Genomic DNA, 16,301 nt, shown 5'->3' on the forward strand with positions numbered 1-16,301 from the left:
GCTGGACAGTTCTGTGGGTGCCTCAGTGATCTGCTGACAAGGCCAATTCACTCGAGGGTGGACTCCGTCCTCTGTGGCTTTCTGCCTGAGTCCTTAGCTGTTTGGAAGTATTCCCTCCTTACTTCTCCAGTTACTCAATCTATGATTTCTTTATTTTATGGGTTGAATATCCCTTATCCTAAATACTTGGGAAAAGAAGTGGCTTGAATGTTGGATATTATTGGGTTTTGGAATATGTGCATTGACATAATAAAATATCTTGGGGATAGGACCCAAGTCTAAACACAAAATTCACTTATGATTCATACACACTTGATACACATGGCCTGGAGGTAATCTTCTGCAATGTTTTAAATAATTTTGTGCATGAAACAAAGTTTCATGGCGTGCAGTTTTCCACGTTTGGCATCATGTTGGTGGTCAAAAAATTTTGGATTTAGTAGCATTTTGGATTTCGGAGTTTTGGATTGGGAATGCCCAACCTGTATCAGCTTCTCCTCCTCTCTCCACTCTCAAAATACCTGTGATTCAAGGATCTCACCCACTGCCAACTTCTTTCAGTCACTGAAAACTCTCCTTGGGCCACTTTCCTGGGTTCACATAGTCACACATCCAGATCTGTGTCTCCAGCCCCCACTTCTCCCCTGAACTTCAGCCTCATTTGCAACTTACTATTGGGTATGCTTACCCCACACACCTCCAGGTCAATGCTTACAAACTGGATTCTTCTCCATATTCCTGAACTTGGCCAAAGTATTGCCACCCGCCCAGTTAACTGTGCCATGGATATCATCTTTTTCTCCTTCTTCCCTAGCCCCATAGCTTCTTCTTGCAGAATGCATCTCAAATCCATGTCTCACTGTCACGTTCACTTTGTGAAGCCAGACCCTGACTATTTATTTTCTGGTCCATTAGATAGCCTACTATGAAGGTGCCGATTTCTACCTCCCACCCTCTCATCCCCCATCTTGCAGGGGCAGGTACCAGCAGCTGGCAGGTCCTTCTTTTTTTTTTTTTCTTGTTTTTCTTCTATTTTTGGACATAGGCAAGCAGTGCATGGCAAGGCAAACCCACACCTATCAAAAGCTTGTGCCCACCCACCACCACTGAGAAGTGAGCTGGGCTCCAGTAGGAGGGGGCTCAGTGCACACGCCTACAGACCTATAGCAGCTCACAACAGAGGGAATCATGTTCACAAGAAAGTCGACACAGATCAAAGGAGCAGTCTGAACCAGTGCCAAAAGCACCAGGGACTAACACCAAGGCATCAGGCAGCTGTGAGGAGAAGGGTGAGCCACACCAACAGAGGCGAACACCTCCCTCCACACAGATATCCAGAGGAGAGCTACAAAGCCCCATGGGGGCCTTACCTTGGATACTTGCTCCCCCCTGGAATACGGAACAAAGCAACCAGGCAACACCTACCATACACCTCCTGGTACTCACTGAAAGTATAGACACCCCACTAAGCCACACAAATGCTGAAAAACAAAGGAAGAAACTTAAATAAGAATAAGGAAGACACTATGAGCGCCCCCCCCAAGGAACTCCACAACAATTCAATAGTAGAAGATGAAGAGATTGAGTATATGCTAGAAACAGAATTCAGAAAATGAATCATCAGATTACTCAGAAGCAACCGAAAGCAAATTCATGAACAAAATGAAAATTTTCCCCATGAAATTGAGATATTAAAGAGAAATACTAGAAATACTAGAAATGAAGAACTCTATGGATTTTTTTTGACAGGCAGAGTTAGACAGTGAGAGAGAGAGACAGAGAGAAAGGAACTCTATATATTAAATAAAAAATGCAGTGGAATATCTTAGCAACAGAGTAGATGAGACAGAAGAAAGAATATCAGAACTAGAAGACAAATTTCTGAAAATTTTACAGTCAGATCAAAAAAAAAAAAGGAAGAAATTAAAAAACTAAAAAATACTGTTGGAGATCTACAAGATACTATGGAATGACCCAACAAAGGGGTGCTAGGAGTTCCTGAAGGCATGGAAAGAGAGAAAAGATTAAAAAGACTGTTTAATGAAATAACAGAAACCTTCCCCAATTTGGAGAAAGAAAGGGACATCCAAGTACATGAGGCACACAGACCTCCCAATAGACATGATCATAAAAGATTTTCACCACGACACATTGTAATAAAACTCTCCACAGTAAAATAAAGGATCTAAAATGTGCATGAGAGAAACACTAGATCACATTCAGAGGACCCCAATTAGACTCACAGTGGACTTCTCATCAGAAACCCACAGGCTAAGGGAGAATGGTGAGATATATTCTAAGTCTTTAGAGAGAAAAAAATGTGTCAAACCAGAATACTATACCCTGCAAAGCTCTCATTTATGAATGAAGGTGAAATAAAAATCTTTTATAACAGAAATTGAAAGAAATTGTAACCACCCACCCAGCCCTACAAAAAATGCTCAAGGATGTGCTACACACAGAAACACAGAAGCTTGAACATCACTATGAAAGAAGGTAAAGGCAGAAAATTGCCCAGTAAAAATACAATGGAAACCCAAAGTAAGAAACAGGAGTACTAACAGAGATGTGGCAGAGCAAAGTCATTACTTAGCAATAGTTAATCTGAATGTAAATGTTCTCAACTCAATAGTTGAAAGACACAGACTGGATGAATGGATTAAAAACGAAAACCTCTCTATTTGCAGCCTACAAGAAACACATCTCACCAACAAACATACTCACAGACTGAAAGTGAAAGGATAGAAAAAGATACTCCATACTAATAGAAACCAAAATAGTGCTAGTGTAGCCATCCTAATATCAGTAAATCCCCAAATGTCCTTAAACAGCTGGGGCAGGGTTGGGTTGAAAAAATCAATCCAGGCCTCCCACACAGTGGCTAGGACCCAGGTACTTGAGCTATCACCTGTTGCTTCCCAGGGTGTGCACTAGCAAGAAGCTGGTATCTGAAGCAGAGCTAGGACTTGAACTCAGGCACTCTGATATGGAAAGTGGGTGTCCCACATAGTGTTGTAACCATCATTCCAAATGTCTACCCTAGGATTCTAGTGGTTTTTTTTTTGTTTGTTTGTTTGTTTGTTTGTTTTTTTTTTTTTTTGACAGGCAGAGTGGACAGTGAGAGAGAGAGACAGAGAGAAAGGTCTTCCTTTGCCATTGGTTCACCATCCAATGGCTGCCGTGGCCGGCGCGCTGTGGCCGGCGCACCGCGCTGATCCGATGGCAGGAGCCAGGTGCTTTTCCTGGTCTCCCATGGGGTGCAGGGCCCAAGCACTTGGGCCATCCTCCACTGCACTCCCTGGACACAGCAGAGAGCTGGCCTGGAAGAGGGGCAACCGGGACAGAATCCGGCACCCTGACTGGGACTAGAACCCGATGTGCCAGTGCCACAAGGCAGAGGATTAGCCTAGTGAGCTGCGGCGCCGGCCTCTAGTGGGTTTTTTTTAAGGTTTATTTTTATTTATCAATTTGAAAGAGCAATGGGAAGGTGGTGGTAGGGGAGACAGAGAGACAGAGAGGGAGCGATTGAGAGGGAGGGAGAGAGAATCTTCCATTTGCTGGTTCACTCCCCAAGTAGCTGCAACACCCAGGGCTGGGCCCCTCTGAAGACAGGAGCTGGGAACTCCATTCAGTCGCCCATGGGTAGCAGGGGTCCCAGTACTTGGGCCATCTTCCTTTGCCTTCCCTGGTGCCTTCCCAGGAAGCTGGATCAGAAATGGAGCAGCCAGGATGCAAACTGGTGCTCCAATATAGATTTTAGCATCACAAGCAGTGATGTGAGTCACTGTGCAACAACATTGCCTCCAACCCTAGACTTCTTAAACACCAAAGTATGTGTACATTTCATATGCTGGGTGGCAGCAGAGCCCTCCATTTCTCCCTCAAACACACACCCTTTACAGGAGTCCACACATACTGACATCCATGCCCACACAGCCAGCCCGTCCAAGGGCCAGCCAGCTCTGAAAGAAACCCTGGCTTGTAACGGTGTTGGTTTCTTTTACTTCTAAATCATGATCTTGACGTTGAATCCAAAGCTCAAACACACAGGATGTTGGGGTGAGGTGCAGTGGGGCAGTTCAAGAACAGATGTCTTTAAACTGCAAAAACAGTGAGAACAGGAGGCCTCTAAAGTCAGACTTAATAATCTGAGTCATGCTCCTGGTGTTGCTCTTTTGCCTAGAAAAACACTTATCGTCAGAGCTGACCTGACACCTCCACAGCTGGAGAGGCGCGTGCAAACAGCAAATAGCATCTCACAAAGGGCCCTCCTGCCCTCTGGGTCCCCACCAAGGCTGGAAGATCTGGGACTCACAAGGACACTTTCGTCACTCGTACAAAAACATTGCAGTAAGAACAGTGCATTAAATGACATTTTTACTGAATGGCTTAAGGTTCAGTGTTCTGCACAAAAACGTGACAATGGGTAAATACATGTGCCACTAGTCCCCCACCGGCAACAAAGTGTCACACCGTGACTCCCAAAATGTGCTCCCAGGACCAGCAGCCTCGGCGTCATTCCGCACTTGTTAGGAATGCACATTCTCAGGCCCTACCCAGCCTTGCTGAGTCAGAGACTCTGGAGGTGGACACTGGAACCAGTGCTGTAACAGCGCCCCCTGGGGCTCAAGTTCGAGGTCCCCACATAATTCATTGAGTGAAAGTCCATGCCATGTCTGAGTGCGAGCCTACCATCAGTCATTGCCGACTGGTGAGACAGATAAGCAGGGGGCATCTCCTGGGCCTGGAGCACTTGAATGATAATCTTAGCATTTTTTTTTCATGCCTAAGAAAAAAGTAATTTGGAAATGGATAAGTTGTTTATTTTCAGCCAGGAACCATTGAGGTAAAAGGCATAATAAAATCAAATGAGTGTCACATAAAGGTTTTATTTTTAAAGATTTATTTATTTATTTATTTGAAAGTCAGCTACACAGAGAGAGAAGGAGAGGCAGAGAGAGGTCTTCCATCCACTGGCTCACTCCCCGGTCAGAGCTGTACCGATCCAAAGCCAGGAGCCAGGAGCTTCCTCTGGGTCTCCCCACTCGGATACAGGGGCCCAAGGACTTGTGCTATCTTGTATTGCTTTCTCAGGACATAGCAGAGAGCTGGATCAGAAGTGGAGCAGCCGGGACACAAACCAGCACCCATATGGGATGCTGGCACTGCAGGCATGCTATGCCACAGCTCTGGCACCACATAAAGGTTTTAAAAGAAGCTTATTGAGAATTCTTTGCAATAAAAAATAAAACACATTTAATTTTCTCTTTTCTAGGTGCCTATGAGGAGCATAGGCAAAGCTGGGGAGAATAACTCCAGTTTTCTGTGATGGCTAATTAAAAGGGAGACACCAAGGGCAGCCAAGGAGCTGATTTTCTTGAAGAGCCATACCTTTCATTATATCTCTTTAATATCTAGACAAGTTCTTGGTCTGAAACAGGTTTTCAGTACATGTTTATTGAAATGAAGACAAAAGATAAGTAAGTTCACGGATCCGGTGCTGTGGCACAGTGGGTTAAGCCATCTCTTGTGAAGCCAGCATCCTATACTGGAGTTGCTGTTCATGTCCTGGCTGCTCTGTGGGGAGCAATCCGGACTAGACTAAGTTACTCGAATTAGGACTTATTCTATGCATCTGTTCTCCCACAATATGGCGCTGGGAGAGAAGTAAACAGCTTCCGCACAGCTGCCTCCAGTTCAACCAATTAACTGTAGGACTTGCTCCTGATTGGAGAGCAGCGTACTCGGCGTGTGGGCAGCCGAGTTGGGATTGGCGGAGGAGGACTATAAAGGAGGAGAGAGACGGCATGCACCAGGAACATCTATGGGGAACATCTAAGGGAACCCGTGCAGCCCCCAAGAGAGCCGGCCGGCGGTGTGCCGCTCCCCTGCAGAAGTGGGGAATGCGGCCAGGGGGAACTGCCCTTCCACGGAGGTGGAAGGGATAGTAGCCAACCCGAGAAGAACCAGCAGCAAACCCGGGGAGGGCCGAGCAGACGAAAGAACAGCGCAGGGTCCTGTGTTGCTCCTCCACGAAGAGGGGGAGCGACACTGCTCCACTTCCAATCCAGTTTCCTGCTAATGTGCCTGGGAAGGTAGTTGTTGATGACCCATGCTGAGGCCTCTGCCACTCATATGGAAGACCTGGGTGGAATTCCAGTCTCCTGGTTTCCAGTTGGCCCAGACTTGGGTGTTGCAGCCATTTGGGGAGTGAACCAACAGATGGAAAAGTTCTCTCTGTCTCTGTCTCTCTCTCTTTTTTGGTTTGCCTTTGAAATCAATAGATAATAATTTTTTATTAAAAACAAAAGACAAACATATTCAAAGGAGAGACAGAGAGGGAGTGTGTCTAAACACAAGAAACAAAAAGATAGATGCACATGGAAACCCTAAAGGGAAAACAGGAGAAATGACAGAGGTAAAAAGTCAAGAAAGGAAACTTGGAGGACAAACAACTAAATAGACACATAAATTATAAGAATAAGACTCACAAACCTTAAGTTCAATGACATAACAACCAAGGAATGCAACATTTCCTCTTTTAAAAATATTTATAAAAATCCTTTTCTCTCAATACTGACCAAATGTCAAGAACTGAGAAGTAGACTCTTAGGACACAGAATTCTTGCTAACAGGGCAGCAGCTTTACTTAAGTAGCCATGAGTTGCTGCTTAGGTAGCTGGCAGCCTGTTGCAAAGGGGAGGGGTAACCGTGAGGAAGAGGGCAGATTCCTGTATCAAGACAAGAGCGGGAAGAGAAAGCTTGGTCTTATGAAAATCTTCCACTTTGCTATGACTATTTCTCAGAGCTTCAACTCATAGCAGCTGCTTCACAGCTCTGTAAGTATGGGAAACATGGCTCAATGAACCAGGGCCTGTGAATTCTCACCTTGAACCAAAATTCACTCTCAGTCATTACCCTATCTCATGTTTGGTTTCATCTTCAACATAGGCTAATATTATACCATGCAGAATGAATAAGAAGAGTGTTCCTGAGAACATAAACATGCAAATGCTTAGAAACTGCATTTTAGAATTGGGGAATAGTGTTTTATAGCACTGACCTCATAGTTCAAAAGCAGGGGTGGGCAGGGTTGGTGTAAGGAAAAACATGATCTGATGTCAGTGTTGGCAGGAGATATTCCACCTACACCCAAGGAGGGAACTGCTTATTCAAGAGAAGACATCAGAAAGCACAGGCTACCTCATCACACAAAAAGAGAGATGGCGGCCACATCTTAAAAGCGATGGAGTTCATTCCTAGGCAACGGCAGCTTTTCCAGTTGACATTGACATTTGCTTTTCACAAGAGCACAAGCCCTCCTTGCAGCTGAACTGGTGCTGGGCATGCATTTTGCTGTCTCAGGCAATAAACAAGAGAGAACAATGAAGAAAAGCAACCAGCAAGAGCATTCCTGCCTTTCCGGCACAAACATTTCTATCCATCTGCAGACCGGAACCTCCAAGAAGCTAGATGACAAGATAGTTCCTGTACAAATGGGAAGATGGAATCCACCTCGCAGATAGTTCCAAAATTTCTTGTGCTTGTTTGAACTTGCCATTCATTTGATATTTGACTCCACAGGAATGGACTGCTGAATATCACATGCAGAAACCAAACTGAGAAATGATGCTTTTGTTCAATGAAAAACATTGCAAACAATGGAAGGTGGATAGTGCAATACTACATGAAAAATGTTTGTTTTCTACATTTGTGTAAATTTGCAAGTACACCCACAGAGAAACTCCTCTTCTGCCTTCCTGATGAGAGTGGAAGACCTGGATTTGTGCATCTCCCTTTGGTCCCCCTTGGTACCTTGCCCTGCACATCTTCACAGCAAAGAGTAGCAGGGCAAAGGAGGGGAGGGCATTTTCCCTTGTGCAACACTGTTCTACCCACTGTGACCATTCCTGAATAAACAGCCTATTGGACAAATAATATCTAGACTCCCATGTGAGTACTTAAAGTACATAAACAAAGATACCAGACTTATAACTTTTTATCTTAAGACTGGTAACATCGGTCTGTGCTGCGGCTCACTAGGCTAATCCTCCGCCTTGTGGCGCCGGCACACCGGGTTCTAGTCCCGGTCAGGGTGCCGGATTCTGTCCCGGTTGCCCCTCTTCCAGGCCAGCTCTCTGCTTGGCCAGGGAGTGCAGTGGAGGATGGTCCAAGTACTTGGGCCCTGCACCCCATGGGAGACCAGGGATAAGTACCTGGCTCCTGCCATCGGATCAGCGCGGTGCGCCGGCCGCAGCGTGCCGGCCATGGCGGCCATTGGAGGGTGAACCAATGGCAAAGGAAGAACTTTCTCTCTGTCTCTCTCTCTCTCACTATCCACTCTGCCTGTCAAAAAAAAAAAAAAAAAGACTGGTAACATCATTAAAAAATCAAATCTAGGCAAGGGGCAAGACTTTGATTATGTGGCTATCAAGGTATGATTTCACAATAATCTCCCGAAGACTGGTACAAAGGGTAAGGAGTAACAGTACAGCCAATTAATATGTCCCTGATCTGGCATTTGGATCTCCTTCAATAAATACAGCTGAGTGGACTGACAGAATGCAAAAGAGAGAGGAGACAATCCAATTCTTAAGTATTCTTGTGCATAACAAAAATAAAATACTAATGAATGTGATTATGCCATGAATGCCTTTCTGAAAACACATTTCTGGTTTTCTTACATCACATTCTTGTCCCATAAGAGGCATGAGAACCAATATTTATGGAGTACTTACTATGAGCTAAATATTTGAGAGACATTATTTCCTTCATTTTTCACAATATCAAATGGATACTATTGTTATTCCCATTTTCACACAAGTAGACTGAATCCAAGAGGATAAAAATCTTAGAGTTACCATATAGCTGAAAGCAGAGTTAGAAATCAGATAAGTTGTGTTCAATTAGAAACAGAATACTTTCTATCACATGCTGTTGCATCATTTTATTTCTAAAAATTTAATAGACTTATTGGAAAGGCAGAGAGAGAAAAACAGAGAGGGAACGAGAGAGCTCCCAGAGGGGTCCACTCCTAAAATGCCCACAATGACCAGGTCCAAGACAGGGAGCCAGGGATGTAACCTACATGGGTAACAGGAACAACTACTTGAGCCATCACCATTGCCTCCCAGGATCTACATTAGCAGGAAGCTGGAGGGAGAAACTAGAGCAGAGAATTGAACCGAGGTGCTCTGATGTGGGATGCAGGTGTCTTAACTGGTACTTAAGTACTAGGCTAAGCACTCACTCCCTGCTGCATCATTTTCTCCTATCAATGTAGAGTTCTAACATGTCTTCTCTTATTGCTGGTTGTCCAGAAGAAACCATAATTATACACTTCCTAGCCGCCACATCTATCCATATCCATATTCATACTGCAGGGGTCAATGGCATGAACTCTGGAGTGAAACCAGTCTGCATCCTAACAGCAGCCCTGATCATGTAGAGTGAGCAAGATGCTTGGTCACTGTGACTCATTTTCCCTTTTGTAAAAGTTACACTGCAGGGCCAGCACTGTGGCGAAGCAGGTAAAGCTGCCACCTGAAGCATCAGCATCCCATATAGGCTCTGGTTCGAGTACCAGCTGTTCCACTTCTGATCCAGCTGCCTGCTAATGTGCCTGGGAAAGCAGAGGAAGACAGCCCAAGTGCTTGGACCCCTGTACCCACGTAGGAGACGCAGATGAAGCTCCTGGCTTGGGACTTCAGTCTGGCTCAGTCTGGTCATTGTGGCCATTTGGGGAGTGAACCAGCAGATGGAAGTTTCTCTCTCTCACTTTTTCTCAAGAAAAAAAAATGTTACACTGATAGTGCCCATAGGTTAAAATGGTGTTTGTAACATTTTGAGCACGATGTATTAGCCATCACTATTATATCAATAAGGGTAGGACTTTTGAGTAATTTACTCCTTCAGTGTATCATAGCTGGAAGAGTTCAGGCAATGCAAATTTAGTGCTAAGGAGACTGAGATTAAAATAAGATCAATTTATATATCAGTTAATTTTATGTCTGTTTTGTGTCCAAAGATTCCAGAATCCCATTCTCTTATATCAATATGGAGACCAGTTGGCAGCACTAAAATCTTCCATATAAATATCAAGGGCCATTAGAGCTCCCTGAATTAGTACAATTCCATACTCCTTACAAACTACATGACATACTGAAGACCAGAGAATAGTTAGTAAAGTAAAATGTGACTCTTTTATTGTTGCAATTAAAAATCCTGATATAATATATTCACAGCAACATTATTCAAAATAGCTAGAGTAAGCAAGCAACCTAAGTGCCCACTGAAAAGTGCATGAGGCATATAAATACTATGCATGAGGCAAAATGGGGCATATAAATACTATGGAATAGTATTCAGCCCTAACAAGGAAGGAATGTCTGACACCTGCTACAACACGGAGAAACTTTGAGGGCATTCTACTAAGTGACATGAGCCAGTCACAAAAAGACAGTACTGCAGGATTCCACTTACTAAGGTATCTAAAGCAGTCAGGGGTATGGAGACGGAAAGCAGCAGGGTGGTCAACAGTGGATGGTGGGAGCGAGGAGTGCAGAACTGTCACTTAATGGGTACAGAGTTTCAGTTTTACAAGATGAAAAAATGTTCTGGAGATGGGATGCACAATCACATGAAATACACTTAACTGTACACTGCAAAATGGCTAAGATAGTAAATTTTATGTTGCATGTCTTTTACTATGATTTTTTTTTAAATTTTAATGATGATTTCAACCAAATAAACTGCAGCTATCATGGGATCTGTTATTGCTGATCCTTTGAGTTCTGATGAAACTTTCAATTCTTCTCCCAGTCAGCAGCCAGTCTCAGTGATGTGCTACAGCTGCTTTGTGTCTGGGCCTCCCACCTTTGGCCTTTGATTCTTTCCCAGGGGAACTACACATAGGACCCTTGAGTCAAGGCTGTGTGTGGACAGCATGCATGTGTGTGCCCCTGGGTGGTCCTGCTGAGTCCTTAACATATGGGAGACCAGTTGGCAACACTAAAATCTTCCATACAGAGAATCTCATGGTTGTCAGATGTAATGTTGTTTCTGATGACACTGTAGTTCTAGGCATTGCCCCAGGGCCTCTGTATCCACTTTTGCATGGTGTGTGAATGTCAAATGTACAGTTAATAGCTTGGGAAACTCCCTCAAGTAGGGGGAATTTAGCCCCTTCATCAATAGGACCTACTTGGATTCCTGGTTTCAATATGGGTCCTTGAGATTAGAATTGCTGCCTGTTAATTCTTTCATTATCTGTAGGAATTTCCCAAGCATGTGTGAATTGAGTATCTTATTTTCCCTAGGCAGGAAGGAGAAGAAGGGAGGACAGACTGCTCATAGTTCAACACCAGTGAGAGCCACTTAGAACTCTAGTAGTCTATTAGCTAATTAACACGATTATTCATCAAAATAGCAGTATAGGGACTCGTGTTTTGGCAAAACAGATTAGGTGACTGCCTGTGATGCTAGAATCCCATCTGAACACCAGTTCAAGTCCTGGCTGCTGCACTTCCAGTCCAGCTGCCTGCCAATGTGCCTGGGAAAGCAGCGGAAGATGGTCCAAGTTCTTGGACCCCTGCAGCCACGTGGGAGACCTGGATGAAGTTCCTGGCTCCTGGCTTCGGCCTGGCCCAGCCCTGGCTGTTGCAGCCATTTGGGAGCTAGCCTGCAGATGGAAGGCCTTTGTCTCTCTCTCTTTGTGACTCTGCTTTTCAAATAAATAAAATAAGTCTTTAAAAAAATAGCAGTGTAGTGTAGTGTACATAGGAATCTATGTCACTAATAACTACTTCATTTTGATGTTAGCATAAATTCCTTGTTCTTCCCTTTCTGATGTCTGTAAGCACAATACCTCTATTACTTTGCACTGTGAAATGTTATTGGAAGCCACAGCAACTCACACCATTGATGGAGCAGAGAGTTAGCCACTGACAGCAATGGCACCTACTTTTACTATTATTAGGATTACTTTAAAACACAGCCTTCAAATAGCTTGTCGTTGGGGCTGCAATGCAAAGCGACCGTTTTTCACCCTGAATATTTCATGATTCAGATCCACGATGAAAGGAGGGGCCGCTCTGAAGGTCAAGTGCCACCTGTTACCGGAAAGCAGCCGCATGACCTCTGACCAGAGTGCTGAAGGGGAGCTGGGGCCACATCTGTGATTTCTATCAGCACCCAGCTTCTCCAGCCCAAGAAGAGGCCAGGACAGATGTCGGTTACAGAGGGGAAGTGGCTTTCAAAAGACTGAGATGAAAGAGCCGTTGGACTCAGATCACTTACTGCAGTGACAGATTCTCTCATGCACAGGCCCAAGAAATGACCTGCCCTTGGCCTTTTACAATGTTGTTTCCAGAATGTCTCCCTGTCAGGAGACTGGAGAGAAGCCACAGCAGGTGAGACCATCGGGTGTGATCAAGGGGTCTTGAGGGCAAAACCAAAGTAATTTCAGCCCTCAGAATCCCAGCAATGGGAGGGGAGGAGTAGGGACCCTGCCCAGACGGAGCGGCTTCCGTTTCTCAGGCTGAGAAAGTGAAAGTGCCCTCTGCATTAACTATTTCAGTAGGGGTCCAGATACTTTTAATGAGAAGGGGAAGCAGAGGCATCAAATTAAGTTTCCCTTTTGGGTCCCATCAGGAACAGGTGTTTGCCTCACTCAGGAACGCTTTCACAGGGTGATTTCATGCATAGCTAAGGGCAGTAACTGGATTTTTTGGCTGTTAAAGCTGTGGTTGATTTACATAATCAGGGCATTATCACTCCAGTGGCTTTCTACAAGTATGATATTAAATGTGTATGTGTATACACAATGCTGGACTCAAACGAAAGGACCATCCAGCGTCTCCTTGACATTCTTGGGAATATTTGCAATATCAGGGCGGCTCTCTTGTCCTCCAGTTGTAACAGAACACTTTGTACAGAAAATCTCATTCAATTTTTATCACAATCCCATGAGATAGGAATTACTGTTATTATTGGGAAGACTGATGCTTAAAGAGGTTGAATACCCTGCTCAGGATGCAGAACCAACAAGTGTCAGAGTTGGGTTTGGGCTGAGGAAGTCCAGAGCTCTGCTGTTGACCGCGTATCCACCAGATAAGAGGCACCCAGTAGGCAGGCTGCACAAAGTCACAAGGAAATCCTGTGTCACCCTCTGCAAAGCCCTCTCTCACTTCCCTCTCCTTCACGCGGCTGATCCACAGCCTGGGCTGTGTGGCATTCCCTCTGACCACTTCACCCAGGGTCTCTCTGCTTATGCCGATGTCAATCCCTTCCATGGCTAACATCTGACCTGCCATCTGTGTGTGGCCCTGTTGATAAATGCCTCTCTCCGAACAGTGTGTCCGGAAGACAAGAGTCAGGCAGAAAGCCCTTGCCCACTCTCCACAACGAATGGCAAGCCCTCTGTGGGCTTCTGGCGTTGCATCATTCACACAGCCCTAACTGCCTGTTTTCTTTAAACAGGGCTTCCCCCTGCACCACATCACCCCCGTCTGACAGTTGCACGAGAAAGAGGGAAAAGCCGATTGAGCTCACAGTCATCGGCTTGGTCTTTCCACTCCCTGCTGATGTGTTCATCCTTTCCCTCCCAGAGTTTCAGCTGGCTGGATGCTGGAAGAGGCTGCTGCACTGTGTTGCTATGTTCCAGAGGGATGGAAGGATGGCAAATGATACAGATGGGTGGACAGATGATGGATGCATGGATGGATAGATATTCTTGATGTGGGTTTCCCAGAAGCAACTTGAGATAAGAATTCACATGCAAGCAGGAAAGTGAGGGAACAGAGAAGTGAGAAACAGGGAAGGTAAGAAAATTAGTCAAAGGAGAATAATCAGGCAAATTGCCATTGAAGGAAAATGGAGCCTAATTCCTTCAGGAAAGTGTGGAGGCCAGTGTAGAAGTTAACTCAGAGTGGTCCATCATCATCATCATCATCAAGTTTCATCCTAAATCTACTAAATCAGACTGTATATTTTACCAGGATTCCCAAGGGATAAAGTCTGCAGAGTACTGAGAGAGACTATGCCCCAAAGTTAATCAGCCAAGCCTGCGTGTGCTCGGACAGCTCACGCTCCAGTGGTCCACAAGGAAGTCCCCAGAGGGAAGATCAGAGGCACCAGCACGAAGCAGCCCCCAGTGTGACGGCTACTCCTAGCTCAGCTCCTCTCTGGATAGATATAAATATGATATCAAAGCAGGTTAAATGGCAGTCATAACAAAGCCACCGCTACAGTGCTGATTCAGTGTTAAAGACACATTAAATGGATTACAGCAAGGAAGGTTTCATCCTGGCTTTTATTAGAAATAAAGCAATTTAGGCCGGTGCCGCAGCTCACTTGGCTAATTGCCAAGTGCCAATTGTCAGTGCCTGCGGCGCCTGCACCCCAGGTTCTAGTCCTGGTTGGGGTGCTGGATTCTGTCCCGGTTGCTCCTCTTCCAGTTCAGCTCTCTGCTGTGGCCCGGGAAGGCAGTGGAAGATGGCCCAAGTGCTTGGGCCCTGCACCCCCTTGGGAGACCAGGAGGAAGCACCTGGCTTCTGGCTTCAGATCAGTGCAGCATGCTGACCATAGTGGACATTTGGGGGGTGAACCAACGGAAGGAAGACCTATCACTCTGTCTCTCTCTCTCACTGTCTAACTCTGCCTGTACAAAAAAAAAAAAAAAAGAAATAAAGCAATTTACATAGTACAGAATACCATTGTCACAATTAGTTTTAAGAGCATTAAAACAAAGTATTATTTTAACTTAGCAGTTATTTCAGACGCTTGCAATTGGGTCATGAAGGAGGTCAAGAGATGACTCCTGCATTCCATTTCCTTATTATAACCCCTCGCGTGCACCCTCAGGAGGGCTGTGGGGGTACAGGACCCCTGCTCTGACATCGCAATGCAGTGACAATCTGTGTACCCCATTTATTCTGGAGAACATTCAAAAGCTGCAATTAGAATGGAAAAAAAGATTTGACTTCTATTATGATGTTAAATACTGGTAAAGGCATTTGGATAACATCCAGAAAAATCTATGACTGTTCCCAGACACAACAAAGTAACTACACAAGGAGAGCAGTTTCCACAGAGATGTGAGTTTTGTTACCTGACACTGGCATTTTAAAGGAGATTCAGAGTATTACATAGCATACAAAGGGGAAAAAAGGTCTTTATTCAAAGAATTCAACATACAACCCAAGCTTCTAAATTAACACAGGAAAAGAATGGACAGATTTACTTCTTAGGATTGCTGAATTTAAAAACAAATCTTATGGAAAAGTGTGAGTTCAACAATTTTGCATAGGAATGGATATGTTAATGTCTGAGCTCACATTATAAGTCTAATACTTTAAATTCATTAACTATAACTAAAATTAAAAGTAAATTAGCTATATGTTCTTTATACATGTTTATGCTCAAAATAACACCAAATCAATTTTAAAATATTCAGAATATTATAAAAGTATATTTATTGCTCATTTTAAAAAGATCTATTTGTTTGAAAGAGCTACAGGGAGAGAAAGACCGATGTATCCCCTGGATTACTCCCCAAATGGCTGCAATGGTCAGGGCTGGGGCCGGCCAAAGGCAAGAGTTTGGAACTCCATCCAGGAGTACCAGGGGCCCAAGCATGTGGGCCATCCTCTGCTGCCTTCCCAGGCAATTAGCAGGGAGCTGGATTAAAGCAGAGCTGCCAGAACTTGAACCAATGCTCTGATAAGGAGGCAACTTAGCCCTCTGCTCCATAACTCTGGCCCCTAAATAATAAACTCTTTGGACTAAGGTTAGGCAGCTGCAAAGTGTCTTGAGTCTTGGGTTGAGAATAAATCAGAACACCAATGGTCTACTTTATATCAAAAACCAAGCATGCTAGGCCAACACTGTTTAGTAGAAATGTAACTGGGACGGGGCCAGTGCTGTGGCACAGCGGGTTAAAGCCCTGGTCTGATGCACTGCCATCCCATATGGGTGCCAGTTCTAGTTCCGGCTGCTCCTCTTCTGATCCAGCTCTCTGCTTTGACCTGGGATAGCAGTAGAAGATGGCCCAAGTCTTTGGGCCCCTGCACCTACATGGGAGACCTGGAGGAAGCTCCTGGCTCCTGGCATCGGATCAGTGCAGCTCCGGTCATTGCGGCCATCTGGGGAGTGAACCAGCAGTTGGAAGACCTCTCTCTCTTTCTCTCCCTCTCTCTGTAACTCTGTATTTCAAATAAATTTTAAAAAATATTAAAAAAAAAAAAAAAGAAATGTAACTGGGAGCCACAAAAGTAAGTCATGTATATAATTTTAAATGTCTA

At 44.7% G+C, this 16,301-nt stretch overlaps 1 protein-coding gene across 4 annotated transcripts in view; it reads left to right on the forward strand.

The window, feature by feature from the left end:
• LOC103349679 (uncharacterized) overlaps positions 1-16,301 on the forward strand; it is a 157,280-nt gene that overhangs the window by 88,452 nt on the left and 52,527 nt on the right. The window contains exon 5 of one of the 4 annotated variants that reach the window (XM_089333392.1): positions 12,068-12,410. The exons of 1 other annotated variant lie outside the window; for it this stretch is intronic. In XM_089333392.1, the coding sequence (XP_089189518.1) occupies positions 12,068-12,142 (75 nt within the window). In that variant the 3' untranslated portion in view covers positions 12,143-12,410. 2 more of the 4 variants (XM_089333393.1, XM_089333394.1) reach the window with 2 other exon arrangements.

Source organism: Oryctolagus cuniculus, chromosome 5, assembly GCF_051225735.1.
Source record: "Oryctolagus cuniculus isolate XC-2025 breed Fujian yellow rabbit chromosome 5, ASM5122573v1, whole genome shotgun sequence".
Lineage (NCBI taxonomy): Eukaryota > Metazoa > Chordata > Mammalia > Lagomorpha > Leporidae > Oryctolagus > Oryctolagus cuniculus.